This window comes from Blennius ocellaris (genome assembly GCF_963422515.1).
Source record: "Blennius ocellaris genome assembly, chromosome: 19".
In the NCBI taxonomy this organism is placed as follows: Eukaryota; Metazoa; Chordata; class Actinopteri; order Blenniiformes; family Blenniidae; genus Blennius; species Blennius ocellaris.
The window spans coordinates 9,303,743-9,330,460 of record NC_137668.1 but is presented as its reverse complement, the minus strand read 5'-3'; the positions used below and the strand labels follow the sequence as shown (position 1 = coordinate 9,330,460).

Here is a 26,718-nt window from a genome sequence, read left to right as displayed (position 1 = left end):
ATCTCAAGAACATACACACTCACACATCATACCCTCAATATGGGCTCAGTCTCTCTCTCGCTCTCTCTCTCTCTCTCTCTCTCCCTCTCTCTGCCTCTCTCACCCTCGTATCCTGTGTCCCGCTCCCTGCAGGGAAGCTGTGGTCTCGCAGCATCAAGCTTGCCTACAACATCCTCCACAAACTGGGCAGCAAGCAGGAGCCCATGGTGCGGCCGGGCGACCGGGTGAGTCACCCCTCCCACACGCATCGCGCCGCATCTCTTCGCCGGCTTTTATTTTAGCTCCTTTCACGCTGGCTGCCTTGTTTGTGTGGGCTACTGGTCTGTGATGATTCAGCAGGACGTTCACGTATCAGACCTTGAAAACCTGCATGATCGCGTTCGAGTTTTGTATGAAGTCGGACTTTGATTCACATAAGTCGACTATTTTAACACTTTTGCTCCTAATAATCAACAGAATGTGAAGAAATAACCTCTAACGCTATAGAACGAGCAGCTAGCGCCACTTTATCCGGCCTTGCAGTACCTCGTTGTACCACCAGATGGTGTGTTGAGTCGCTGTAATGACTGAAGGCTCACTTAGTATCATACTGACCTTTACAGTCATGTTGCACCACAGAGCATCAAAAAACAGATAGAAATAGAAGGAAACAGGACAGTTTATGGACAAAACAGACGCTAGCCGGAGACATGTTTGCCTTCATTATGTTAAAATTGTCTACTGGGAATAAAGCTCAAGCTATCTTTTATTATCTTATAAAACTTCAACGTTCACTTTTCTGTTTCCACTCTGATTTTGATGACATGATAGATGATATTCTTTTATGGAATCGCTTATATTTATCTATTACACTTTTTAAATCTACTCATGACGTTATTATTTTTGCTTCCTGGTTGATAGTGGAGAAAATAGCAAGACTGTGAAAAACTTTAATTTGGTTTAATGGGTTTGTATGTTTAATAGGCTTTCAATCTTATGCTAAACTGAGAGAGATTGAAGTATTCACAGCTGTTCTTGAGATGTGAAGAGTCGTGCAGCTTTAAAAAAAAAAAAATCAAAACGCGTCTTTTCAAGAGAGCGAGCGTGTGGCGGCGTCAACGGTACAGAGCTGGAAGTGTTTCAACTGCAGTTGCTTGTACATAAATCCTGCAGTGTCCCGCAAATCTCGAGTTTTCTTTCTCCAACTGATGAGTCGGCACCTTTCTGCTCATTCTCACTCATTCTTTCTCTGGCCTCCAGGTGGCGTTGGTGTTCCCCAACAACGACCCCGTGGCCTTCATGGTGGCCTTCTACGGCTGCCTGCTGGCCGAGGTGGTCCCCGTTCCCATCGAGGTGCCGCTCAGCCGCAAGGTAGCCCCGCCCGCCGTGCTGCGACGTGTCCTCGTCATTTTTATTGGCCGATTTTCACTCGGAGAAACACCCGAGGCCAAGATGCTTCAGACGACAGGAGACGGAAGGGAAAGAAATTGACAACGACGGGAAAGCGTCACAGACAATGGGGGGGGGGGGGTCGGAATCGATCCGAGCGAAACACCGACGCTAGCGCCGCTTCCTCGCGGCCTCCGAACTCAACCGATCCGTTTTTATATGAAAATGTGAAACGTGTATTTTCAGTGGATTCGATCAAGTTTTTTTGTTTTTTTTAACCTATAAGTAATACAACAAGTTTCTTTTCTTTTCTTCTTCTTTTTTTTTTAATCTGCTCCTCTAAAGTCTGTTATTTCTCTGTAGACGTGACCCTGAAGCCAACAGGATTACTTTGTGTCCTGCAGGTCGGGCAGCTTAATTTTGTCCGGCCTTTCTTTGCTCACACTAATCCTCCCCTCAGTGTTTCACCTGCCGATCCACGACTCTTTAAAGACGCGCCTCGCCGTCTCATCTCCTTCCTCGTAAATCCCCACGGGCGACAGTTCGACGTCACTGGAGGCACTCCGGTGTCGGAAGGCAGAAAGAAGTGAAATCATCCACCGATTCGTGCGGCTCCCATCGATCAGCGACAGCAGAAAACCGCATGATTTAAATCGTCAAGGATGATTTTTTTTTTTTTGCTATCTCTGATCACAGATGTCGTTTTTAGATGTGTGAAAACAACGATACTGTGTGTTCAATCCACATATTTCCTTTTAAAACACTGCTGTGACTCATGTTTGTTTTGGCCAGCTATTTATATTTATTTCTCCTCTTCTTAGTAACTCAACTACAATTTGATTGGTTGTTGAGTTCATCATGGGAAATTAAACACATCCAGGGCATTTGGAGCCGCGAGTTAACCTCAGATATGTTTTTAAACGGTCGAGGAAACCAAAATGCTTGGATGGAGGGGGGGGGGACAAAAAAACAAAAACACCATCAAAAACGGCTCTTAGAAATGTGTCCTTTATTGCATCACCTCAAATAATGACAGGATTCGAGATCTGGAAATAAAGTGATCGCAGCAGAATCAAAGCTTTCACATACTGCCTGGAAGTAAAAAAAAAAACAAAAACGGTGAGGATTTCGGATTTTGTGCAGACGGTATTTGAAAGACGCGCTCAAAACTCCAAATTCACAATTTCGAAGTCATCCGTCTTCTTATTTCACCGCCGCGGCCCGATAAGAGATGAGTGAGCGGCAGCTGATGTCAACACGTGTTCTGTGAGAAAACGAGGAAAACACGGAGAGTCGCCGCCGTCCTCGGCCTGTTTTGTGCTGCAGCATGTGATTTGTGTTTTTTTCGAGTCTGAGCGGGCCTCTCTGTGGACCCTCGCGCCGACACAGCTGCTCGCGGCGAGGCTGCTGGAAGCTTTGGCACGGCCACACGGCGATTACTCGCTGCAGCAGAAAAATGCCTTTTTGCTGCACGTCGGTCGCTTTCCTTGAACCCCTTTCCTCCTCCTCCTCCTCCTCCTCCTGCTCTGCATTCCTGCTGCAGGATTTTCCATAAAATTTGGAGTTGGGAGCTGCTTGCAGCTGCGGTGCAGCAAACGTCACCAGGGCTGCAAACGACACGCAAATCACGTGTGCGTTTTAAATTCCCCCTTTCTCAAATTGCTTTTCTCCATTTTTCTCTTTTTTTTTTTTTTTTTTTTTCTTCAGGATGCCGGCAGCCAGCAGATCGGCTTTCTGCTGGGCAGCTGTGGCGTTACCGTGGCGCTCACCAGCGATGCCTGCCATAAGGGTCTTCCCAAGAGCGCAACAGGAGAGATCCCACAGTTCAAAGGTGAGCGGGAACGTCATCAGTCATGGTCATTTTCATTCAAAACCACTACAGCCACCATTCAGCCATCAAATTGACTTTCACTGTGGCAGAAATCCTACAAAAAAGATGCAAATGTTGTCATTTTGGTGGCTGATATGTGAATATTTCTCTTTTCTGATTGAAAACGGGACTCGAATTGATAAATTTGAACAAAAAAAACCTCAGAAATCCAGCAGATACTTATTTGGACATCAATTCTATCTTTGTTTACACTCTTCTACGTTCTTGTTTCTTGCTTAAAAACCTGGAATAATTTCACATCTGCTTTGAAAACCATTTTGTTGGAATTAAAAGGAAATACAAGAGGCATTATCCTCCTGTTTAGTGCTTGAAAAACAAGTACAAGTTTCGCACCGTTGCTGAAAAGTTACTTCTGTGTGTGTTTGGAGGCTAAAATCAGCTTTTTTTTAAATTGTTTCTCAAGGGAAAAAAATGCTTCACGGAAGTGGTTATATTTTCTAATATATCTGAAAAACTTAATTGCTGAAATTCTCACACACCAGATTGCAAAGCCAATCACTTCTGAAACTAAAACATTTTCAAGATCACCTCAAAGTATTAATTATAACATACTTTTGCATGTTTTTTGTGGATAAATACTTTTTAAATTGCACATATGTTTGAGAAACATGTTTTAATGTGTTTAATATTATTTTTTATTGTATAAAAATGTTCTGTGTTTGTTGTGCTGTGTGCAAAAACGTGTTAAAATTAATCAAATTATGAGGTATTTAGTCTTCACAAGTCTGGTTGTGCTTTTAGGCTAAAAGTAGCTTTTCTTTCGCATGAAATGTCTAAAACGTGTTAGTTAAATTAATTTTCTTAAAACTACCTCAAATCTGTATTTTTTATTATTTTTTTTGCTTTAAAACTACTGAATTTATTACAACTTTCTGAGTTTGGCGTTTGAAAAATCCTCAAATCAAGTGAGCGCAACAAGTTGTTTTGCCTGTTTTAAGTCATATTTTCCTCTGACTAACTTCAGCGAAATGTCATTTTATTTTGCATATTCGCATAATTTGGCAGCTCTGTTTCTATTAACCGTGCATGTCAAAGAAAACCTGTAATTTACCACAGTGAGTAAAATATTTGCCTTTAAAAAAAAAACTGGTGAAATTAGTCACTAACAAAGCAAACTAGTTTTTGTTATACAGCTATTGGATTCTTTGAGGGTTTTTTTTACATTCAATAACCTTATGAAATCCTCATCTGTGACTAGTTTGTAAAATAAATCTGAAGCTTTAACCAGCTTGATTTTCAAATTTTTGTCTCTTTTGCCCCCCTCCCTTGTCCACCCCCCCCTGCAGGTTGGCCCAAGCTGCTGTGGTTTGTTACCGAGTCCAAGCACCTCTCCAAACCCCCCAGGGACTGGTTCCCCCACATCAAGGACGCCAACAATGACACTGCGTACATCGAGGTGGGCCAGGACACACACACACACACACACACACACACACACACACACACACACACACACACACACACACACACTCTCACAATTTCAAATTCATAAGAGAAAAAAAAAATGCTATACATTTTTGGGGGGGAAACTTTTGGTTATTGGTATTTACGTGTTATTATCGCATCATTTTAGTCAGCAAATCTTAAACGAAATCAAAATCTGCTTGCGGCTCATTAATTAAAACGACCAAACCAAACATTTATAAACATTTTGATCTTAAATCAAAACATTTCATCCTTATGTGGTTATTATTTGTGTTTTTTTTGCCGTTTTAAATTGTGTGAAAACACGCTGGTGGTGTCAGACACATGAGGTACACACACACACACACACACACACACACACACACGCACTGTAAGGTGCAGATGGAATTCTGCAGGTATGCACGTATACAAACTGCTAATTTACCGAGAACAATGACAATAGTGTTGGATAAACTGTCAGATTTAGCAGGAAGACACTCAACAACAGACCTCGGTGCTGGAAATAAGCGTCTCCTGTTGACTGACAGGTGTTTAAAAGAAAAAAAAGAAAAGAAAAAAGAGTGAGAATGTCAGTGGAAGTCTGCCTCGCCTCTGATTTCAACCTCCCATCTGTTGTTCCCTTCGCAGTATAAGACCTGTAAGGACGGCAGCGTGCTGGGAGTCACCGTGACGAGGATCGCTCTGCTCACACACTGCCAGGCCCTCACCCAGTCCTGCAGCTACACCGAGGGTCGGTACAGGGCACACACACACACACGCACGCACGCACGCACGTGGCTCATTGTGTGACTTCATGTCCTCCTCTGCAGCCGAGACCATAGTGAACGTGTTGGACTTTAAGAAGGACGTGGGGCTGTGGCACGGCATCCTGACGGTGAGTGGCGAAGGTCACGACCTTTCATTTGTTCTCCACCGCGAAAACCCACCGTCGCGTGCACGCCATATTACTGTAAATGTTAGTGCAGGATCGTCGTCGTGTCGCTACGGCAGTAGAAAGCTGATCTGACTTAATCTATACGAATGATTGGTCTGAAGTAGCAAAGGATTATGGGAACACTGTGTAATCCGGCAGTGAAAAAGCTGGTCTCGTATTGCAGTAAAGAATGATGGGAAGGGTTTTAACTACACCAGTACTGAACCGCGCTACAGAATTATACTTTATGCGTGCCGATATAAGTAGCAAAGGATCATGGGAGAAAACGGTGGAAAGCTGCTATATTAAATGTTAGCTGTGGGAAATTTGTTGGGCTATTTGCAAGAAAGAAATAGGGAAATCAGAGTAATACAGTAGAGGATAGCTCAACAGTGTATATAGTAGTATAAATATAAATGACAGCACCTGTAGAATGGAATGGCTGCCAGCTAGTGTACTGACAACAGCAAAGAATTGAAAGTACTGTGTACACTATATCATTCATGAATTATTACCTGGCTAATACCGTACAGAACGTCTCTATATTGATATATATTAGGGAGTAATGTCAAAAGCAAAAGGATCATGGGAGAATTTTGGGCTGCTGTCATCTAAAGATAGCAGTATATACAGTATATTAGTGTAAAGACCAGCAAATGGTTAGGATTTTGGACATTTTAGGACTGATGTATCTAAAACCGCAGTAATGTAATATATACAGTACAAATGTGTTTTAGCAAAAAAAAGAAAAAAAAGAAAAAGCAGCTGTGGTGTTGTAAATAAGTGAACTTATTCAACATACAACACTTTCTCACATGGAATATTATACTTCACTGTATGACGTGACATTATTCAGACAGTAATGTAAATATGTGTCGTTACCTGAAGCGTTTTTAACGGCAACAGGATGTAGTGAACTTTAAAAAATGTCTGCTTCCCAGCTGCTTGTAAGTTACGATCATATTCACACCGATTGTCACGTCTTCTCCTCGTGTGTGTGTGTGTGTGTGTGTGTGCAGAGTGTGATGAACATGATGCATGTGATCAGCGTGCCCTACTCGCTGATGAAGGTCAACCCTCTGTCGTGGATCCAGAAAGTCTGCCAGTACAAAGGTCAGACTGCACGCCGCACGCCGCCTGTCCGTCCGTCAGGACCCATTAAATACACACGTCCTCCCTCTGTGTGTGCGTGTGCGTGTGTGTGTGTGTGTGTGTGTGTGTGTGTGTGTGTGTGTGTGTGTGTGTGTGTGTGCAGCCAAGGTGGCCTGCGTGAAGTCCAGAGACATGCACTGGGCTCTGGTGGCCCACAAAGACCAGAAGGACATCAACCTGAGCTCGCTGCGCATGCTGCTGGTGGCCGACGGATCGAACCCCTGTAAGGTCTCGCCCATTCCCCTCGGCGAATGTTTGGGGGGGGGTTGTTTGAGATGAGGCGCGTTGGGGAAACAGATAAAAGTCTCCCGGGGAATCTCCGGGGGAAGTGGGTCACGTCAAGAATAGAGCAGGACGTGTCCGACTGAACATTTAGTCCAATCAATTTTTTTTTGGTTTTTTTGAGCCTCGCCGGAGTGGAAACGAGAGTCAAACATGACGGGGAGTTAATTTTCCTCTTCCAGACTGATGCTTTGCATGTTTTAGCTCATTAGCTTCATGCTGCTTGTCGTTTGTTCCAAAACAGACTTTGTTTGTGCATCAAACAACTTTAAAAAAAACAAAAACCTTGTGATCATAAAGTCTAACATCAAAATGAATTTATGTATATATATATATATATATATATATGTATATATATATAATCACTTTGCTGCTATATCTCAATATTCTTTTGTTTGATTTAATTCTCATTAAGAGGCCTAAAATATGAGAATATAATAACATTTAAATACCAACAATTCTTAAATTATAGTGCAAAAAAAAGTCATTTCTGAAAATGATGACATTTAAAGCCTTTTTTTTTTTTTTTTGAAAATATCTAAACAGCACCGTGAGTCTGAACGCTTCTTGTTTCCTTCTAAGACTTTCATTTTTCAGTCGCTGCACGACTCCTGCTGAGGGCTTTTCAGCATCCCAAGTATGGATTTAACATTAATTCAATTTCGCGAACAGAAACCGAGTTAGCGTTTCCCCCGCTGCAGCTCTGGATCTGGATGAGAACAAACAGTCGCTAATATTGAAAACATTCAGTCCCTTTTACACTTTTCAAACATCCGACACGGCAAGATTGGAAGCCTTTCGCCCCCCGTGGGACACGTTTCAACAAGTTAACGGCATCTTCAACAAATCAAACTTGATCATTGATATTTTCATAATGAGTCTCTGTTTTCCTGTGTTTTGTGTGTATTTTTTTATAGGAAAGGGAAACTTTTTTGAAATGTGTCGCTGCCACCAAAAATCAAATTGCATCAGATTTTCCTTGAGATGGTGTTTATTTTTTTGTTTTTTTATTTTCTTTATAAGATTTGAAAACGACTGCATTCAAACACACCATTTAATATTGTTTTTTTTAAGATTTATGGTAAATTCTTTCCTTTGACCGCTTTTGATCTCACCGACACGCCCTCGTGATCGCTGGAATGCTTCTTTCTCACAAATGTTTCATTGTTTCATGACCTCCAGGGTCCATCTCCTCCTGCGACGCTTTCCTCAACGTCTTTCAGACCAAAGGCCTGCGAGCCGAGGTCATCTGCCCCTGCGCCAGCTCCCCCGAGGCGCTGACGGTGGCCATCAGGAGGTACACACACACACACACACACAGTTTCCGTCTCAGCAAAATCTTCTCATACCTAAACACAGTTATAAACAAAACTTTTTTTTTTGTTTTTACATCAATATATTCTGGCACTATTATTTCTTTATCATTTTACTTTGAAGGGGTGGGTGTTTCTGCAAGTCTTCATCACTTTCCTGGAGATATGAGGAGGAGAATTGATCAACTTCCTCGTTTAATGTGTCGGAAATATATATGATATAAGAGCAAATTTGCCATTTCAATTGGGAAATAAAGGTTTTTACATGACAGCAGTCACTGTTTGTTTTTGTGTAGAGACTGACGATGTGTGTGTGTGTGTGTGTGTGTGTGTACAGGCCGGTGGAGGACAGCAGCCAGCCCCCGGGCCGAGGCGTCCTCTCCATGCAGGGCCTGACGTACGGGGTGGTCCGCGTGGACACGGAGGAGCGGCTGTCGGTGCTCACGGTGCAGGACGTGGGCACCGTCACACCTGGAGGTACGGCCCAGTTGAAAAAAAATGAAGTTAACCGCCACCTCCATTTCAGTGTTATACAGTGAGAACGGACAGTCAATCTGCAACGTATAAAATCAGAAGTTGTCTGATCCACATTCTAGAAAGTTTCTGATTGTGTTTGTTGTTGTTGTTGTTGTTGTTGTTGTTGTTGTTTTTTCTCCCCCTAATGTACAAATCTGCAATTCTATCTCTGAGCCTTGAAATCCCTCATGAGTCTGTTTCTGGCTGCGCTCTGATGTGTGTGTGTTCAAACTCAAAGCAGCTGTGCGCCGTTACTCCGCGCGACGATGTTCTGAACGACGGTGTGAAAAGGCAGCGTGGCGCCGCGACAGGGCGACGAGCACACTGTGAGGCATCAGCTGGATCTGCGGCTCCGCAACAGTTTCCCGCTCGGGTGTTTTATCGGGCGGCGCCGGCGACTTTTTGTTTATCCCGCCGAGCGTTCTCTGCACGTCTCTCATCATTCATCCAAGCCGCAGCTGTTCAGATAATCGGTGGATCGATTTGTCACGTCGAGCTGCTCACCGAGGCGACAGTTGGTTATCCAGATCTGCATCCAGATTATAGAGCATCTTCCTCCTAATAACTCACGTAACCTCAGACTACAGAGCACGAGTGATTGAGGTGCCTTCAGATCGTGTTTTTGTGAGCATTTTTTCTTTTTTTTTTGCTTGATTCTGCCTTCTTGCGCGCCGAGCCTCCTCAAGTGCAAAATCAAACGTGACAGCATGGAGTTGGAAGCATCTGCAGATAATTCTGAACTTGGCGAGGAGAAGAAAAGAGCAGTGCAACATGGGAGATGATCGGTGACAAAGTCAAAGCTGTCGGGGGGGGGGGGGGGGGGTCTAGAACAACAGCAGCGATTCTGAAAAGATGACGAGACATAAGAAGGGTTAGAGCGCAGAAAAAAAAAAATCTTTTAATGAAGTCATGTGAAGCCAGCTGGAGCAGCAACCCTTCTGAAGGCTGATGAATAAACAATGCAAATGTTTTTTTTTTAGGGGGGGGGGTAGGATATGACATTACACGTTGCATATTAATCTATGAGCATGAAGTCTTTTTGGACGATCTATAAAACATGCCCGACACCCCATATTCACGAAGGCGAAACACGCTGGATTAATACGGTGTATTTTTATTTATTTGGTTTTTTTGCTGCTGAAGGAATATATTTGATGCATCTTGAGACACGTTTGGCTTTTTAATCCATGACGACGGCAGCGCCGGAGTCTGCAAGGAGCTGCAAGCGGTTAATCAAACAGCCAGAGTCTCTCCCGCTGCTGTCAACTCGCACCACCTGGTGTTCGCAGCCGGAACTGCGCCCCGCTGCTCCACCACTGCCGAGACAAGTCGATCACAGAGCAGCGTGATTAACCTGCCAGCTTCATCCAGGTTTTGCATTTGAACCTGGGGAGTTATCTGGAGTATGTGCCTGACGTTTTTTTTTTTTTTTTAATTCAAAAGCGTCAAGGTGAGACTTAAAATCGAGGAACACAGAGGTGATGTTTGTTCGCAAAGCGCCCTTTAAACCCCCTAGGAAGGTTAAAACAACCTACTTTATGCTAAAGCGTTAGATAAGCGACTGTGTTTAGAGTGAATAACGTCGCTGCAGTTCCTCCTCTTGAATATTGTTTCTATTGTTTCTATTGAATGACTTTGTTCAAGCAGAATTAAGGAGTGGATGTTGATTTCCTTGTGCCTGTGTGTGTGTGTGTGTGTGTGTGTGTGTGTGTGTGTGTGTGTGTGTGTGTGTGTGTGTGTGTGTGTGTGTGTGTGTGTGTGTGTGTGTGTGTGTGTGTGTGTGTGTGTTTGGTCCACTCAGGCCTGGTGTGTGTGGTGAAACCGGAGGGCGTCCCTCAGCTCTGTCAGACGGACGAGATCGGGGAGTTCTGCGTCTGCTCCATCGCCACCGGCACGTCCTACTACGGCCTGACGGGCATGACCAAGAACACGTTCGAGGTGAGGCGGCTGGGAGAAAACTACACAAACACACAAATACACAAACCCGGATCATCACCAGGCTCGTTTAATACGAACTTAATAGAATAACATCAGAAGATAAGGTGAGACAAGGATCCTCGTCCATACAATTCTTTATAGATTCTTGATCAATGTGTCGCACTGTGATGCTTAAATAACCAGAGTTTACTCAATTTAATTACTGAGAATATTTTGTGTTTCTTGTAATAAGACATTTTTTAAAAGAAGGTTGTTTTATGAACCGTCAAAAACGAGACATGGCGTTGAATTTCACCCGCTCAGACCCAAAACCTCCACTGGTGACGATTAAGTTGAGTGACTTTGTGTTTCGCTAAACGTACAGTGTCGTTTTAATTCAATGCCGTGTTTTTGAGAGCATGAATGTTCAAGCGTGTTGCTCGTGTGAACCTCTATACGAGGTATAACGACTTTACACTGATTACAAACTGGACAGTCATCAGCTTTCTCTACAGATCGCAGCCTTCTCTTTGTTCGCGTTTATTCCACGATGCGTTTTGTTGTCGCGGAGTTTGAGCTTCAGCTTGTGACGTACTCTCCGACTGGACCGCAACAATAGGAACCGATTTTTATATTGGAAATCTTTTTCCGATTCCCACTTCTCCAGACGGTAGGAGAGGAAAATATGTAAAATCGTACAAATATAAAGTAGAGCAGAACGAGACGATGTAGGATACAACAAAGTAAGTTCAGAGAAGATCCCCGCATGTAAATGGAGATGAGGTCAGACATTACCACACAAGTTAAGAGGAAATAAGGTCAAACAATATCAAGAAATATAAAAATACAAAAGCCGACGGGCTGAATAAAGGTAAGGATAGATAAGAGAGGCAATAAGGTGAAATTCTCCACGTCAGGCTAACGTGTGGAAACGAGAGCAGAGACGAAGGACAAGCGGATCAATGGATTCATGGAACTTCATCTATAACTCAGCGAGCGTACAATGACACAGGAGAAGAGTAACTAGTTACATTACATATTAAGGTACCTCTGATTTCTAAAAAAAAACAAAAAAAAAACATTCCCCCATTCCCAGTAACTTACTTCTCATTTGTCTATTAAAATGTTTTTCTTTCTTTTTGCTTGATTCAGCCGCTCAGTCGTGTTAAAGTGATATCCCTTTGAAGAAAAGTGACCTTTTGTTTAGTTGAAAAAGAATGAAAGCTGGTTTAAGATGATATCTAATCAGCTGCAGACACTCTTTTTTTTTTTTTTTTTTTTGACCTTCCCTTTATAGATTTGTGTGCAAAATTAAATGTACTTATCGCGTTTGAAGTTGTGCAACTGTTGCGTAACTCTTAATTAAACGATCCGTGTGGGGGGGGGGGGGGGGGGGGGGGGGCTGGCAGTGACATTATCCATATCAAAGTCCGGGCCCCGAAGGTCCCGTGGCATTTGGCTGATTTCGCCGCCTGGTTTGCGTGTTTTTATGGCCGCAGGTTTACCCGGTGAGCGCCGGCGGCGGCCTGATCAGCGAGTACGCCTTCGTGCGGACCGGCCTGCTGGGCTTCATCGGGCCCGGCGGCCTCGTCTTCATCACCGGCAAGATGGACGGCCTCATCATGGTGAGCGGGCGGCGGCACAACGCCGACGACATCGTGGCCACGGCGCTGGCGGTGGAGCCCATGAAGTTTGTGTACCGCGGCAGGTGAGTGACCGCCGTTTAGAACGGGGCGGGGGCGGGGGGGGGGTGGGGGGGTCAAATGAATGGTTTCTCTGCGTCGTTCCCAGACCCGCTGATAAACGAGCGCCTCCGCAAGCCTCGTAATGAATCTAATAAAGTAGAAGCAACAGTGGGCGAATCCAGAAAACGGCGGCACGCTGAAGTTTAATTGTGTCCGCGGCCGCTTGAGGAGGAAATTCATCTTTTACCCGACAGGCTCCAGTGATGTTTTTTTTTTGTTTTTTTGGAGCTATTTAAGGTCCACTTTAAAGAGCAGGCGGCTGTAGGGAGAAGAAAAATGACCGTGACGTGAAGCTCGGGCTGCAGGTTCACTGTTAAACTGCCACTTGGCTCTGCTCCCCCCCCCCCCCCGAAGTGGTGCAGCGCTTTGTATTTGTCCTTGTTTTATAATCTCTTTACATTCTTAAACTCCTGAACCTGAAACGTCCCCGGCGTTCTGCCGGAGCGTCGCTGAGCAGATGCTTCTGGACCCAGTTGTTATCGAACTGGTCGTACAAGGAGGAACGATCAAGAGGGATTCGTCTCGGAATATACCTGCACTTTGGCTCTGAACATTGTGTCTCTTCCTCCTCCTCCTCCTCCTCCTCTTCCTCCTGCAGGATAGCCGTGTTCTCCGTGACCGTGCTGAGGGACGAGAGGATCGTGGTGGTGGCCGAGCAGAGGCCGGACTCCACCGAGGAGGACAGCTTCCAGTGGATGAGCCGCGTGCTGCAGGTACTGCTGCTCCTCCTCTTCCTCCTCTTCCTCCTCCTCCTCCTCACTATCCTCCTCATTATCCTCCTCCTCATCATCATCATCATCATCATCATCATCCAACTCATCTTGTTTAACCCCTGATCCTCCTCCCATTGTCACTCTTCCCCCTTGACTCATCTGCATTGTCTTCTTCCTCCTCCTCTTCCTCCTCCTCTTCCTCTTCCTCTACCATGCTTCTGATGTCAATCTTACTCCTCCTCCTCCTCCTCCTCCTCCTCCTCCTCCTCCTCCTCCTCCTCTCCTCTTCCTCCTCATGCTTCTGATCTCAATCTTCCTCTTCCTCGTCTTCCTCCTGCCCCTCCCCTGTTTCTTCTCTGACTTTCTAAGTGTTTGTCCTCCTATTCCTGTTTCTCTTACTTCCTCTGGTCCTCTTACTGGTCCTCCTTGCCCTCCCCTTCATCATTATCTTCGTCTTCTTCCTCATCTCGCCGCTACGCCTGATCCTCCTCCTCCTCCCTCCTGCCGACTTTCCTCCTCCGACTCCTCATGATTGCTTTGCGCCAACTCATCTTGCTCCTTTGTCTCCTCCTCACCCTGTTCCTCTTCTCCTCTCCTCTCATTCTCCTCCTCCTTTTTCTCCCCCTCCAGTTTCCCCTCCTCCTCCTCCTCCTCCTCCTCCTCCTCCTCCTCCTCCTCCTCCTCCTCCTGCTCTTGTGTTGCAAGTTGCCTCCTCGCCCCGATGTGTTGCGTCATGTCTTGTGCTCTGCAGACTCTGCAGCAGGTTTCCATGGCAACACTCGCTGCTAACTTGTTTGTAACCCGCCGCTGCCTCAGAACCCGACAAAGAGGACGTCATGTTCACTTTTTGCTCCTTTCGAGCCCCCCGGTGGAGAGGAAGGCGAACAAGAAGCGACGCCTCCTCTGACTTCCTCCCGTCTCCCCCCCCCCCCCCCCCCAGGCCATCGACAGCATCCACGGCGTGGGCGTCTTCTGCCTGGCTCTGGTCCCGGCCAACACCCTCCCCAAGACCCCCCTGGGGGGCATCCACCTGTCGGAGATCAAGCAGCTGTACCTGGAGGGGGGGCTGCACCCCTGCAACGTGCTCATGTGCCCCCACACCTGCGTCACCAACCTGCCCAAACCCAGGCAGAAACAGCCAGGTGTGTGTGTGTGCGCGCGTGTGTGTGTGTGGATGTGTGTGTGCGTGTGTGTGTGTGTGTGTTGCTGACACGCTGCTCTGCGCTGCAGAGATTGGACCTGCCTCTGTGATGGTGGGGAATCTGGTGTCAGGGAAGAGGATCGCCCAGGCCAGCGGCCGAGACCTGGGCCAGACCGACGACAACGACCAGGTAGCGACGAAATAAAAAAAAAACCTTCTCACTTCTATCCTCAACATCTCATCTTATCATCCTCAGCCACTCCTGCAGGGTTTATGCCTTCATCCCGCCTCGGCGTCGAGCTCTCCGACTTTACGCTCAAGTTACAGCGTCAATATTTAAAATTTTAATCTCAACGCTTTGACAAATATTCTCATTTATTGGTATTATTTGACAATGTTAGACTTGCGGTATCTTTTTGCTTAATTCTCAACGTACATCATCAAGCTTTCTCCCTTTCATCTAATATTTCTTTGACATTTTTCCTGTTATTTGAACAATTATTCGATGGATTTAGATGTTTTGAAACCCTTATAGCCTCCTATGTTGATATATCAACATCTTAATTCTCATCCTCAATGTTTTCACATCAATTGTGAATGTTTTGAGTTCTTACCCTGAACATTTTGGCCTCGATCATGATTATTTTGATCTTAATTAATAACCTAAATTATTCATTTTAAAGATTTGAAAGAAAAGAGTCGAAATAAAGTTGACATTTCAAGCTAGATGTTCAACAATTCAACTTAAAATGTCAACATTTTGAACTAAATTGTAACTTGTAACTCGTTCTCAGCAATTCAATCGGAAATCTGAACATCTTGACCTTTTTTTTTTTTTTTTTACGTATCTCCTTTTAACCTCGTCTTTTGTCTCACTTGGACTTTCATTCTCAGCGTTTTAATTTTACATAGAATCATTTTGGCCATTTAGCCTTTTTAATACTATGTTTAAAAACTGTAATCTCAGTAATACAAACATTGATCCTTTCATGGTCAACATCTCAACCTTCAATCTGAATTATTTGATTTGATTTAACATTTCAACCCTTGTTTTCTCTTCATTATTACAACGTATTGATGACGAAAGCTGTTTTTCTAACCGGCTGATAGAAAAGGTGTATTGATTGGCTCATCACAAATGTAAATTAGAGGTTTTCGTCATGAGGATCACACATTTCTGTGAAAGCATCTGGTAAACGTGTCGTTTAATAAGATCGGCCGCTTTCATTTCACCTGCTCTGAGGTTTTTCACCGTCTGCGCTATCGATTGCGCTGCTTCAATGCTCTCTGCAGTGAAAAAAGAAAAAAAACAAAAAAAGAATCGTGCACCATCAGCAGCGAGCGGAGAGAAGCTGCAGACGTATTTCTACATGCGCCGCAGTCTGGCTGAAGGACAATTTGATGTCTTCTGTCTGTGCTGCACTTTCAGATTTAAATGCTGCAGTGATTGAACAGCAGGACGTGTAAAAATGACGCGTGTCAACAGGAGTTTCACGGTGAAACGTCCCCAGAAAGCACAGCATGAGCAGAGAAAGTGACCTTTAACGCTTTACGAGACACATTATTTTACAATTTCTTGCTTTTCAAGTCTATAAACAGCACAACGGTTCTTCACCTGATCATTGCCGAATGTTCTCATTTCTATTTGACCACATCCTGCACGTTGTTTATTACTACTCTGCTACATTATCACGAGTTATTTGCAATGAATTCACGTGAAAACATGTGAATTCTTTCTATATTTGTCGGAAGCAACATATTTTCAATCTGAACATGATCGGACTGGACCAGTAAGTCGGTTTTTTTAGATTTGTGTTTAATAACCTTTGACTCAAAGTTTATTTTTAAGCTTTTGTTAAAATGCCTCAAGTCGTAATTTCTGGCCAAAAAAAAAACCTGAGCAGGTTGTAAATTAACCAAATAATCTACTGAAACACTACACCCTCAGCGAATGCATGAGAAACAACAGTTACTTTTATTCAGACGGTAAAGTCGGCTGTACGATTTGTCGTTTTCTCACGGACTGGTTTTTTTTTAACTCCCAGGTCATGTGTACAAGCATCATTCAGGCTCACTGGACGGAAATGAAGAAAAGCCAAAACACAGCAGCGTTTATATTCCGCTACAACACACGTCGGTGTTAATCACAACTATTTATTCATATATATCCTCTGACTGGCATCACTGTGTTATTGTGACAACAGGAAGAACTCTGGAAGCAAATATGGTGAAAATATGCATTTCAAATCGTTAAAAATTTATTTTTTTTGTGTGTTTTTTTTTTTTGCAGTTCCTGTTCCTGTCTGAAGTTTTGCAGTGGAGAGCTCAGACCACCCCGGACCACGTCCTGTACACACTGCTCAGCTCCCGGGTAACAAAACGCACACAACCACAAATACGCGACAGTTTCATCACAGATGTGATTTTTTTTTGGTGATTTTTTTTCCATACGTTTCGGCTAAAAACATTAACATTTCACATTAAGAATTGGTTTAAATTGCACAGTAAAAAAAACAAATCGTAGCGTTAATGTACGATTCATCCTCAAGCGCAGACGTTAAAACTCATGCGGTTTTTAACGTGCCGTATCTTCTACCTCCTGCAGGGGGCGGTGTCCAACTCCCTCACCTGCCTGCAGCTGCACAAGAGGGCGGAGCGAGTGGCGGCTCTGTTGATGGAGCGCGGCGGTCTGCAGGAGGGCGACCACGTGGCTCTGGTCTACCCACCAGGTCAGAGTCACCCCGTGGCTCCAGAGTCTTGAGCTCCTCAAGGGGGGGAGGGGGGGGGGACCAGAGGACAACCTTTGTTCAACTGTCGGCGGTGTCGTTTGTCTGTCGCGCAGGAATCGACCTGATCGCCGCGTTTTACGGCTGCCTGTACGCCGGCTGCGTGCCCATCACGGTGCGACCACCGCACCCTCAGAACATCTCCACCACGCTGCCCACCGTCAAGATGATCGTCGAGGTCAGGTTCAGTCGGCGCCGAGCCGCAGCGGGGGAAAAAAAGCAAAAGTCGCGACGCAATACAGAAGCTTGCAATGCAAATTAAAGAAAAAAAAAAAAAAAGCTCAAATACAAAAGTTAAAGCACGACTACAAATGTCACAGCACAATTAAAAAAGCTATATTGATACAAAAGTTACAACACTTAATACAGAAGCTACAATACAAATACAAAAGTTGCAACACTTAATACAAAATCCACAACACTAATATGAACAAAACAAATACAGAAAGTGCAGTTCTCATGTACTTTTTTTTGCCTTTTGGGGCTTTTGCATTGTGATGAATCTTGTATAGATAAACTTTAATGTTTAAACTGGTTTCTCTCAAAAAAAAAACCCACTGTAATTAAAAAGAGATTTGCTAAAAGCTCTTCCACTGAGCTCTCTCTCTCTCTCTCTCTCTCTCTCTCTCTCTCTCTCTCTCTCTCAGTGGAAGAGCTTTTAGCAAATCTCTTTTTAATTACAGGGTTACACTGAAACTGTTTCACTGTTTGACTAAGAGACGTGAACAAAACTCGAGGTAGAGTCCCAGAAGCGACCAGCAGATGGCAGCACTTCACCATGCAGCATTAGCGTCAGCTCAACATCTCACAGGCACCAGACCTGCAGTAAGAGGCAGGACAAGTTGTGACCCTCCTCCTCCTCCTCCTCCTCCTCCTCCTCCCTCTGCAGGTCAGCCACTCGTCCTGCGTGATGACCACAGCCGTCATCTGTAAGCTGCTGCGCTCCAAGGAGGCCATGGCCACCGTGGACATCAGGAACTGGCCCCCAGTCCTGGACACTGGTAACTGTCCACCTCTGTAACTCTTGTCATTCTTCACATTATGCTCCAGAAACGGTGACGAGGAGACGTGAGCTCTAAATGTTTTGGGTTTTTTTGCGTCGCAGACGACCTGCCAAAGAAGAAGCCCCCCGCGCTCTATAAGCCCACCAACCCCGACGGCCTGGCCTACCTGGACTTCAGCGTGTCCACCACGGGCATGCTGGCCGGAGTCCAGGTCAGCTCAGACTTCATCCTCGCAAACACGACGTGTTTATTGGGACCCCCCCAAAAGAAAAAAAAAAAACGTATCTCCCGTGTGCATTACATAATAAGCCGCCTCTCCTCCCAGATGTCCCACAATGCAGTGGGGGCCTTCTGCCGCTCGGTGAAGCTGCAGTGCGAGCTGTACCCGTCCAGAGAAGTGGCCATCTGCCTGGATCCGTACTGCGGCCTCGGCTTCGTCCTCTGGTGTCTCTGCAGGTCGGTGCCGCTCGCATAATATCTTGGAGAAACCTGGTCGCAGGTGATCAAACACCGTGGAATTGATCTCGTCTGTCCTCCTCTGTGTGTGTGTGTGTGTGTGTGTGTGTGTGTGTGTGTGTGTGTGTGTGTGTGTGTGTGTGTCGCGGTGGTGCAGCGTGTACTCGGGCCACCAGTCCATCCTCATCCCCCCGGTGGAGCTGGAGTCGAACCCGGCGCTGTGGCTGCTGGCCGTCAGCCAGCTGAGGGTGCGAGACACCTTCTGCTCCTACAGCGTCATGGAGCTGTGCACCAAAGGACTGGGCCTGCAGACCGAGGCGCTCAAGGTCTCGCACACACACACACACACGCACACATGCACACACACACACACACACACTCGCGCACACGCACGCACATCCTGAATCGAAACGACACCTTCCGTTCGTCCTCCAGCCCGTCTGTCAATGAAGTGGAGTTCATTTTAGTGATTATCTGTCTTTCAGCGTCGAATGTCGAAGGTCGAATGCGGAGTGAAGTGAGATTCGCTTTAGTGCCCCCCCCCCTCGTGAAACATTTGTCATTTTTGATCACACTCTCGATCAAGACTTGGAAGCAGGTGTACCAACCACTGAAACTGCTCTCAGCATAAATACTTCTGTTTTTGGCTCCTGTATATGAGGAAATGTTTAAAAAAAAATGTAATAGGGCTGAGTGATTTGGCCCTAAACAAAATAAAATCTGATTATTATTTTTTTTTAAGAAAGATTTGAGTTTCGATTTTTTTTTTTGCACATGAACTCGAATTTACAAAATAAAGATCTTTTTTTTTTGGCTACAAATTCAATCAATCACTTAAATTGAATTATTGCCCTTTATGCTACTCGGTCACATATTTAGTGTACATTGTTTCTTCATCATTGTTGGATGGAGCTACTCAATCATTTTAAGCTCATATTGATTATGTAAAAAGAAAAATCTGCAAAAGTGTCAGCATTTTATATAAAGTTAGAGATTTGCTTGATTGTAGCCTGTTGAATGTGCTTTATTCCTCAATGATTCTCCCATGTTTCAGTTATTGTGCTGAAGTCTGGGGTAATACTTCTACCAGGACCACTCAGCCCTCAGTCCTGTTGCAAAAAAAGAGCAATTAGAATCATCAGTAAGAAAAGTTCTAGAGAACACACCAATCCTTTATCTATTGAAAATAAACTTCTTAAAGTTAAGGACCTTGTCGACTTAAACATTTTGATTATTATGTGGAAAGCAAAACGAAAACATAATTTTCAGAACAATGTTTGCACGGAACGTCGTTGAAACAGAAACGTCCATCTGTTTATGGAGTAAAACTGTGGAACTCTTTAAGTGTGGAATTTAAATGTTGTTCAAGTGTTTACAAATTTAAGAAAATGTACAAACAGAAAATTCTGAGAGACGATGAAAAGAATTGAAAACAAAACTTGAGTGTAACTGTAGAACTGTGAGACAAAAGGAGGCTGTTTTTTGTGATGTTGTGTGACCTGGTGAGGAGTCGGGGGAACGACGGGGAATCACATTGATTTGATTTTGTTGTAAAGTTGCTAATAGGAACAGAAAACACAAGACTAATCTATATATATATAGGCATAACATGAACAAACAAATAAATAAATAAGGTCATTTTGAAGAGCGATCACAGTCTGAAATGTCTTTTTAAAAAAATATGACATAATTTCTGCCAGATTAAAGTACCTCTCTCTGGTGTGGCAGGCTCGGGGTCTGGATCTGTCCCGGGTGCGAGCCTGTGTGGTGGTGGCGGAGGAGCGGCCCCGGATGTCCCTCACGCACTCCTTCTCCAAGCTCTTCAAGGACCTGGGCCTCCACCCGCGCTCCGTCAGCACCGCCTTCGGCTGCAGGGTCAACCTGGCCATCTGCCTGCAGGTGAAACAACGCCGAGACGCCGCACATTCTGACCGACTGCCGTTCCGGGGAAACATTATTTCTTCGACTCTGACTTTACGTTTTTTTTGGTGGTGGGGGGGGGGGGAATGAATCTGGCGTGATCCCTCTGCTCTGTGATTGGCTGCAGGGCACTTCCGGACCGGATCCAACCACTGTGTACGTGGACATGAGAGCGCTGCGACACGACAGGTACCACCACGCCGGGGCTCCACTTCATTTTACTGCTCTGACTGATTTCTATTCATTGTTGCCGTGTAATTGTACTTTAACATCATTTACACCATGTGGACTTCTTTTAAAATCCAAAGTAACTATTATTCACTCAGTTTTACTTGTGATTAACTACAATTTGAGCAATGGAACGACACATCTAATATTCCACGTCTTATAAATGCTTGACGGTGTGATAAAAACATGTGTGTTTGTGTGTTCCAGGGTTCGGCTCGTAGAGAGAGGCTCTCCTCACAGTCTGCCCTTAATGGAGTCCGGCAAGGTGAGATCGCCTCTCGTTAAATTAGATTAGATTAGACTAGACTAGACTAGATGAGATGAGTAGGATGGACCGGGTTTACTCGAGTCAAACTTTCTGTGATGAGAGTCGGATTTAGTTCAGTTCAGTTGAACTGAAGTTAGTTGGAGTGTTTGTAGAGCTCAGTTACGTCAAGTTCGAGTTAAACTGTCCTCTGATCCGAGAGCATTTTGGATCTTCTCTTGTTTCTGGGTGAGCTTGCTCCTTCGTCATCTTCTTCTCCCGCACGGACACAAACAAGAGAAAACGTCAGGTTTCGGAGCAGAAAGTGGGCTGGTTCTGACTCACTGCATGTGGGAGGACCAATCAGAGACCAGAAAACTCCACTTTCTCCCCAGTCACTTCTTATTTATATCCCACTGGACAGTGCGTCTCGTTGCGTTTGTCACGTTTCGTTGATGAGGGTGAGAAGAGCGTCAAACCCGCAGCACATATTTGTCAGTTTCTATCGTAAAACAAGTTATTTAATCTTCCTGAAGTTATATATTGATGAAAATCAATTTTCAGTTCATACCAAGGATCACATGGTTTACCTGCTCGGTCTGTGAATCTGTTTCTCTGCAAGTTGAAAGTGTAAATGTGTGTTAAATACAGTCATTTATCCTCACAGGAAGGGGGGGAGGGGGGGGGGCACTCTGGCTGATGCAGTAACTATGACGACGTCTTTATTCTCAATCTAGATTCTGCCTGGAGTCCGTATCATCATCGCCAACCCCGAGACGAAAGGTCCGCTTGGAGACTCGCATCTGGGAGAGGTCGGCACTCAAACACTGATTCCACTGTGTTTACAAATCAAACATTTGTATTGAAGTGGTTCAGATGTTGGTAATACTCCTTTTGCACACTGGGTGGCAGCAGTGAGTCAGCAGGTTCATTCATTGTGGTCAGATTTCATGTTTCTTTCATGAGCTGCTTCTTCTGTTGTTGGACTCACTGCACCATCTTGTGGTACAAAATGGTACTACAACACTGGGCTGTTCAGTGCTCATTATTTTAGTTTTTAAATAAAAAAAAAAAAATTGTGAATGTTAAATATTCACAGATCTATTATTATCTAATATTGCAGATCTGGGTGCACAGCGCTCACAACGGCAGCGGGTACTACAGCGGGTACGGGGAGGAGGTCCTGCAGTCGGACCACTTCAACTCCCGGCTCAGCTTCGGGGACACGCAGACGGTCTGGGCCCGGACCGGGTACCTGGGCTTCCTCCGCCGCACCGAGCTCACCGACGCCAACGGGGGTAAGTGGCCTGCTCACCGAGGCCCGGCCCGGTCCGGGGTGGGAGGTTCTGACTCTTGTGTGCTGCCGCAGAGAGGCACGACGCTCTGTTCGTGGTGGGGGCTCTGGAGGAGGCCATGGAGCTGCGGGGGATGAGGTACCACCCCATCGACATCGAGACCTCCGTCATCCGCGCACACAAGAGCATCATGGAGTGGTAGGTGCAGCCGCCCACACCGCTAAATCCTGCATCTGCATCTGGAAACAATTTAATATCCTTTATATTCTATGAGTTCAGCGTTAGGGTCAGCTGGGATTAGGATTTGCTCCTGCACAGAATATAAGCACGATGGAAAATAGATGAATAATTCAGCAGTGGAAGTTTTTATTGTTTGATTTCGCTATTTTCAAATGAATATTTTAATAAAACTACTACTAGTAAGAATAGTGGGTTTTTTATTTAATGATGTAATGAAGACATTTTAATCCATTAACATTTTCATTACATTCTTTAGCTTTTTTTCATACTTTTTGGGTGATTTCCTTCCCTTTTCTTACGTTCTTCTTGTTACTTTCTTTTTTTTATATTTTTTTTATTTTGTATTTATTGCTATTCTGCTTTTTATTATTCTTTTGACGTTTTATCATTTATCTTGATATTTTGTTTTTGAAAATATTTTTTTCTCTAAACGTATTCAATGTTATTACCATTTTTATATATATGTGTGTGTGTGTGTGTGTGTGTGTGTATTCTTTTTTGGTTTCACTATATCTCATGTTTCATAATTTCTTCTTGGGGTGTTTTTTTTTGTATTATTCTGTTTGATTGAAAAACAAAATAGTATTTTGCTCTAACTTATTCAATGTTATAATTTCTGTGATTTTTGTTACATTTTATAATTTGGTATTTTTGTCTGATATTATTATCAGTAGTAGTATAACATATATTACCTATAGTGATTTTATCCTTCGTGGTATTTAGTTTATTCGTCTGATATTTTTTACTTTACGACTGTTTCGTTCAAACTCATTCCACCGTATCGTGACAGGGATTTTATCATTCCTCCTGGTTTTATCGAACGCCTTTTCTCGCCTCAATGACTGACGTGTCCCCCCCCCCCCCCCCCCCCCCGGGTCTGTGGCCATCAGTGCGGTCTTCCCCTGGACCAACCTGCTGGTGGTGGTGGTGGAGCTGGAGGGCTCGGAGCAGGAGGCCCTGGACCTGGTTCCCATGGTGACCAAGGCGGTGCTGGAGGAGCACTACCTGATCGTGGGCGTGGTCGTGGTGACGGACATCGGCGTCATCCCCATCAACTCGCGCGGCGAGAAACAGCGCATGCACCTCCGCGACGGCTTCCTCCAAGACCAGCTCGACCCCATCTACGTGGCCTACAACATGTAGCCTGCTGCCTGAGTGTGTGTGTGTGTGTCTGTGTGTGTGTGTGTGTGTGGGAGCGAGCATGCGTTTGTATGCTGTGCATATTGCCGTCGTTGTTCCTTTCTTCCCCCCTCCCCCTCCCCCTCCCTCCACCCCGTCCCCCTCCCAGAATCCAGATGTACTGTATTTTTTGAACCTGCGTGCGGTGTGGTCGTAACTCGTCCGTTTTTCTTTTGAAGTCGTGTCGTGCCGGCTGATTGGCTGATTGGAGTCGTGTGATCCGCTCGCTGGTGTTCTGATCGTCTCGCTCCACCTTTTGACCTTTTGACTGGGAGATCCCCTTCGGTGGTGGTGGTGGTGGTGGTGGTGGGGGAGGGGGGGGGGCACACTGTGTACGAGGCGGCGTGTCGTCGTTCAGAGGCTTTAGCAGGTAAACAAAGAGACAGGCAAAACAAAAAACAAACAAACAAAACAACAAAAAAACTAACTAGAGACTGTATTCTGTCATGTTTTACTGGTCGAATCCAAAAAAAACAACAAAAACAAAAACAAAAAAAGCCAGATTTGTGATTTTCTTTCGACGAGAACAGGGGGCAGCCAGATTCTTGTAAAAATATAAATACTGTACATAGACATAATAATCTATATGGAGAGGTAACTAAAACACGATGAGGTGTAGTAGCCCCTATATGCAGCTCTCTCCACCCGCACCCTGTGTGTGTGTGCGTGTGTGTGTGTGCGTGTGTGTGTGTGTGTGTCCATCAGTCTGTTAAAAGTGCGACAGGGACATTTTATATAGTTTCAATGTGAATCGAAGGCCGACTTTCCCGCAGATTTGATCCCGAGGCGATCAGAGAAGAAGCATTTTTTGTATGAATGAATCTGAAGAGTTTAATGTCTTTGAACTGAAAATATCCGAGAAAGATCAAACGTTTGTGTCATTTCAGGATCCAAAGTAAAAAAAAAAGTTACAAATACCGCCCCTTTTTTTTAATATATATTTTGGACAGGTTTGGACACTTTATTGTAATTTTTCCTGCAGGAAATGCAAAGAATCAACTCATTTAAAGCCACTGCAGGCAGATGTTGGTGTATTAGAGCCACAATAAGTGAAGAATACAAAGAAAATGTGTTTAAAAGAAGAAAAACTCAATCAAAATGTCCAAAATGAAGATTTTGTGCAACAAAAAAAGTTTGGAAATGATGTGACAATAGTGAAAATAACATCATGACAGTAAGGTTGAGATATTATATTACAGTATAGAGTTCAAAGATTTGAAGATCATGTTCAAAATTGAAGAATTATAATAATAGTCTTGAATTATTACACAAACTGGTGTTTTTCCTCCATGTAATTTGACACCGGCCTCATCATTGTGACGTTAGCTGCTGCATCAGAAGGTTCCTGTTTTCAGGCAAATTACAAAAAAAAAACCAGTTCATTAGCACAGAAATAGATTTAAACTTCTAAACGTCACATTCTGGTTTTCACACATTGCTTAAAGTGGCTTTAATACGTTTTGTGGGTGAATTTTAAGTCGTCGGCGTGGAACACGAGCTCCAAACACCAACAGCGACCATTTGATGCACTTTTTTTCCTACAGATTTTATGAAGCACCTGAAGCTTTTAAAGAGGCGTTGGCTGGCGCTCCACGTCCCCGGGGTGGGATCCTGAGCGGGAGTAGATTTCTAGTTGGATTGATTTTGTTTTTTTTGTTTTTTTTCCCTTCTTCGCCGAAGTATTTGTGGTTTATCGTGGCGAGGCCGGGTCCCTGAAGCGGCAGCGGTGGCGGCGTGCACTGTGTGAATAAAGCAGAGGTATATTTAAAGTTGTCCGGGCGTCGCTGCGGTTTCACGACTTTTTGAACTTTCGTCTTTTTTTGTGGGAAACAAAAAAAAAAAAGGCTGCACAATGAAAAACCGTCCAATTCAGAGCAGAAGGCCGGTTAACTTGGGGGGGGGGGGGGCGGGGTGAACTGCAGCGCCGGCGGGAGGGAAGCGGGAACCCCACGTGACGTTTACATGAAGAGAAGCTCCTCTTGTAGCAATAATCCCCACCGGGAGGTTCTTCACTGCAGACGGTCAAAACTCTTCGTCCCCCCAATGATTTTTTTAGGGATCCAAAAGATTTCTATCTCATCACCAACATCCAGCTACATTTCAAAGTAAACCTGAATAAGTAGGCTGGGCTGCTCGTAGTTTGACACCAGCCTCCTCGTTTCATCCGACACGACGGACAATTTGTCTGTGTTTGCGATCGTAACGTCGTTTCACTGGAAAAATTTCCAACACTGATCCAAATCCAGCGTTCGGTGTTGTAATTTGACACCAGCTTCATTGTTCCGAGTTGATACCGGACGGTGTAAAGGGAACCTACGATGCTCGTCGGGAGTTTAGCATCCGCGGCTATCTGTGGCTAACCTCCGCGTTTCGGTACGCCGACGTTTGTAATTTGACGCCGGCGCGCCGGTTACAGTGGGATCCCGGGAGCACACGACCCAACGCTTTGCTCTTCTCAGACTAGCCCACTAAATGAATGTAAACAGCTGTCGCTTGTAATTTGACACCAGCCTGACAGATCAAACTGAACTTTAAATCTGTTGAACATGTCCCTATAAACACCCACCATCACATACCAGGTAGAGAACACACACAACTTTATATATCTCTTTTAGACAACAGTGCAAGTTAAAAAAAAAAAAAAAGATGTTCCCTCAAAGATGTTTGTTTTCCTCTGGACTCTGCAGTGAAGAGCGCCCCCTGTGGGTTTTGGTACAACGGCTACCAGCTTATGTGCACTGACTCAAACGTTTATCAGATTTTAAAGTAGAGAATAAAAGAAAGTATATAGGAAAGTTTTATCCCGGGACTCGAGGGGGAACTGTGAAACGGTGGGAGTCGAGCCGGGTCGCAGGAAACAAAAAACAACAAAAAGAGGGTTTGTTTACATGTTGAGGGTGAATCGCGTGTGTCAGCATCTCATTTCTCTTTACGTTTCTTCATTTTTACAAGGAACAACAAAAAAAACACAAAAAAACAACTTTATGCAT

General features: G+C 44.6%; 1 protein-coding gene across 1 annotated transcript in view; it reads left to right on the top strand.

The window, feature by feature from the left end:
- Nucleotides 1–23,995, top strand: part of dip2ca (disco-interacting protein 2 homolog Ca) — a 49,048-nt gene extending 25,053 nt beyond the window's left edge. The window contains exons 10-38 of the mRNA XM_080515011.1: nucleotides 133–224; nucleotides 1,240–1,350; nucleotides 3,076–3,199; nucleotides 4,546–4,655; nucleotides 5,312–5,414; nucleotides 5,494–5,558; nucleotides 6,617–6,710; nucleotides 6,853–6,972; nucleotides 8,214–8,328; nucleotides 8,682–8,821; nucleotides 10,662–10,798; nucleotides 12,277–12,485; nucleotides 13,121–13,235; nucleotides 14,176–14,377; nucleotides 14,466–14,566; nucleotides 16,667–16,747; nucleotides 16,982–17,105; nucleotides 17,219–17,345; nucleotides 18,057–18,163; nucleotides 18,268–18,377; nucleotides 18,492–18,622; nucleotides 18,780–18,948; nucleotides 20,351–20,521; nucleotides 20,670–20,731; nucleotides 20,978–21,035; nucleotides 21,752–21,826; nucleotides 22,138–22,312; nucleotides 22,384–22,507; nucleotides 23,440–23,995. Of these exons, the coding sequence (XP_080371137.1) occupies nucleotides 133–224; nucleotides 1,240–1,350; nucleotides 3,076–3,199; nucleotides 4,546–4,655; nucleotides 5,312–5,414; nucleotides 5,494–5,558; nucleotides 6,617–6,710; nucleotides 6,853–6,972; nucleotides 8,214–8,328; nucleotides 8,682–8,821; nucleotides 10,662–10,798; nucleotides 12,277–12,485; nucleotides 13,121–13,235; nucleotides 14,176–14,377; nucleotides 14,466–14,566; nucleotides 16,667–16,747; nucleotides 16,982–17,105; nucleotides 17,219–17,345; nucleotides 18,057–18,163; nucleotides 18,268–18,377; nucleotides 18,492–18,622; nucleotides 18,780–18,948; nucleotides 20,351–20,521; nucleotides 20,670–20,731; nucleotides 20,978–21,035; nucleotides 21,752–21,826; nucleotides 22,138–22,312; nucleotides 22,384–22,507; nucleotides 23,440–23,692 (3,605 nt within the window). The 3' untranslated portion in view covers nucleotides 23,693–23,995. The remainder of the gene's footprint in view (nucleotides 1–132; nucleotides 225–1,239; nucleotides 1,351–3,075; nucleotides 3,200–4,545; nucleotides 4,656–5,311; nucleotides 5,415–5,493; nucleotides 5,559–6,616; nucleotides 6,711–6,852; nucleotides 6,973–8,213; nucleotides 8,329–8,681; nucleotides 8,822–10,661; nucleotides 10,799–12,276; nucleotides 12,486–13,120; nucleotides 13,236–14,175; nucleotides 14,378–14,465; nucleotides 14,567–16,666; nucleotides 16,748–16,981; nucleotides 17,106–17,218; nucleotides 17,346–18,056; nucleotides 18,164–18,267; nucleotides 18,378–18,491; nucleotides 18,623–18,779; nucleotides 18,949–20,350; nucleotides 20,522–20,669; nucleotides 20,732–20,977; nucleotides 21,036–21,751; nucleotides 21,827–22,137; nucleotides 22,313–22,383; nucleotides 22,508–23,439) is intronic.
- The last annotated feature ends 2,723 nt before the right edge of the window (nucleotides 23,996–26,718 follow it).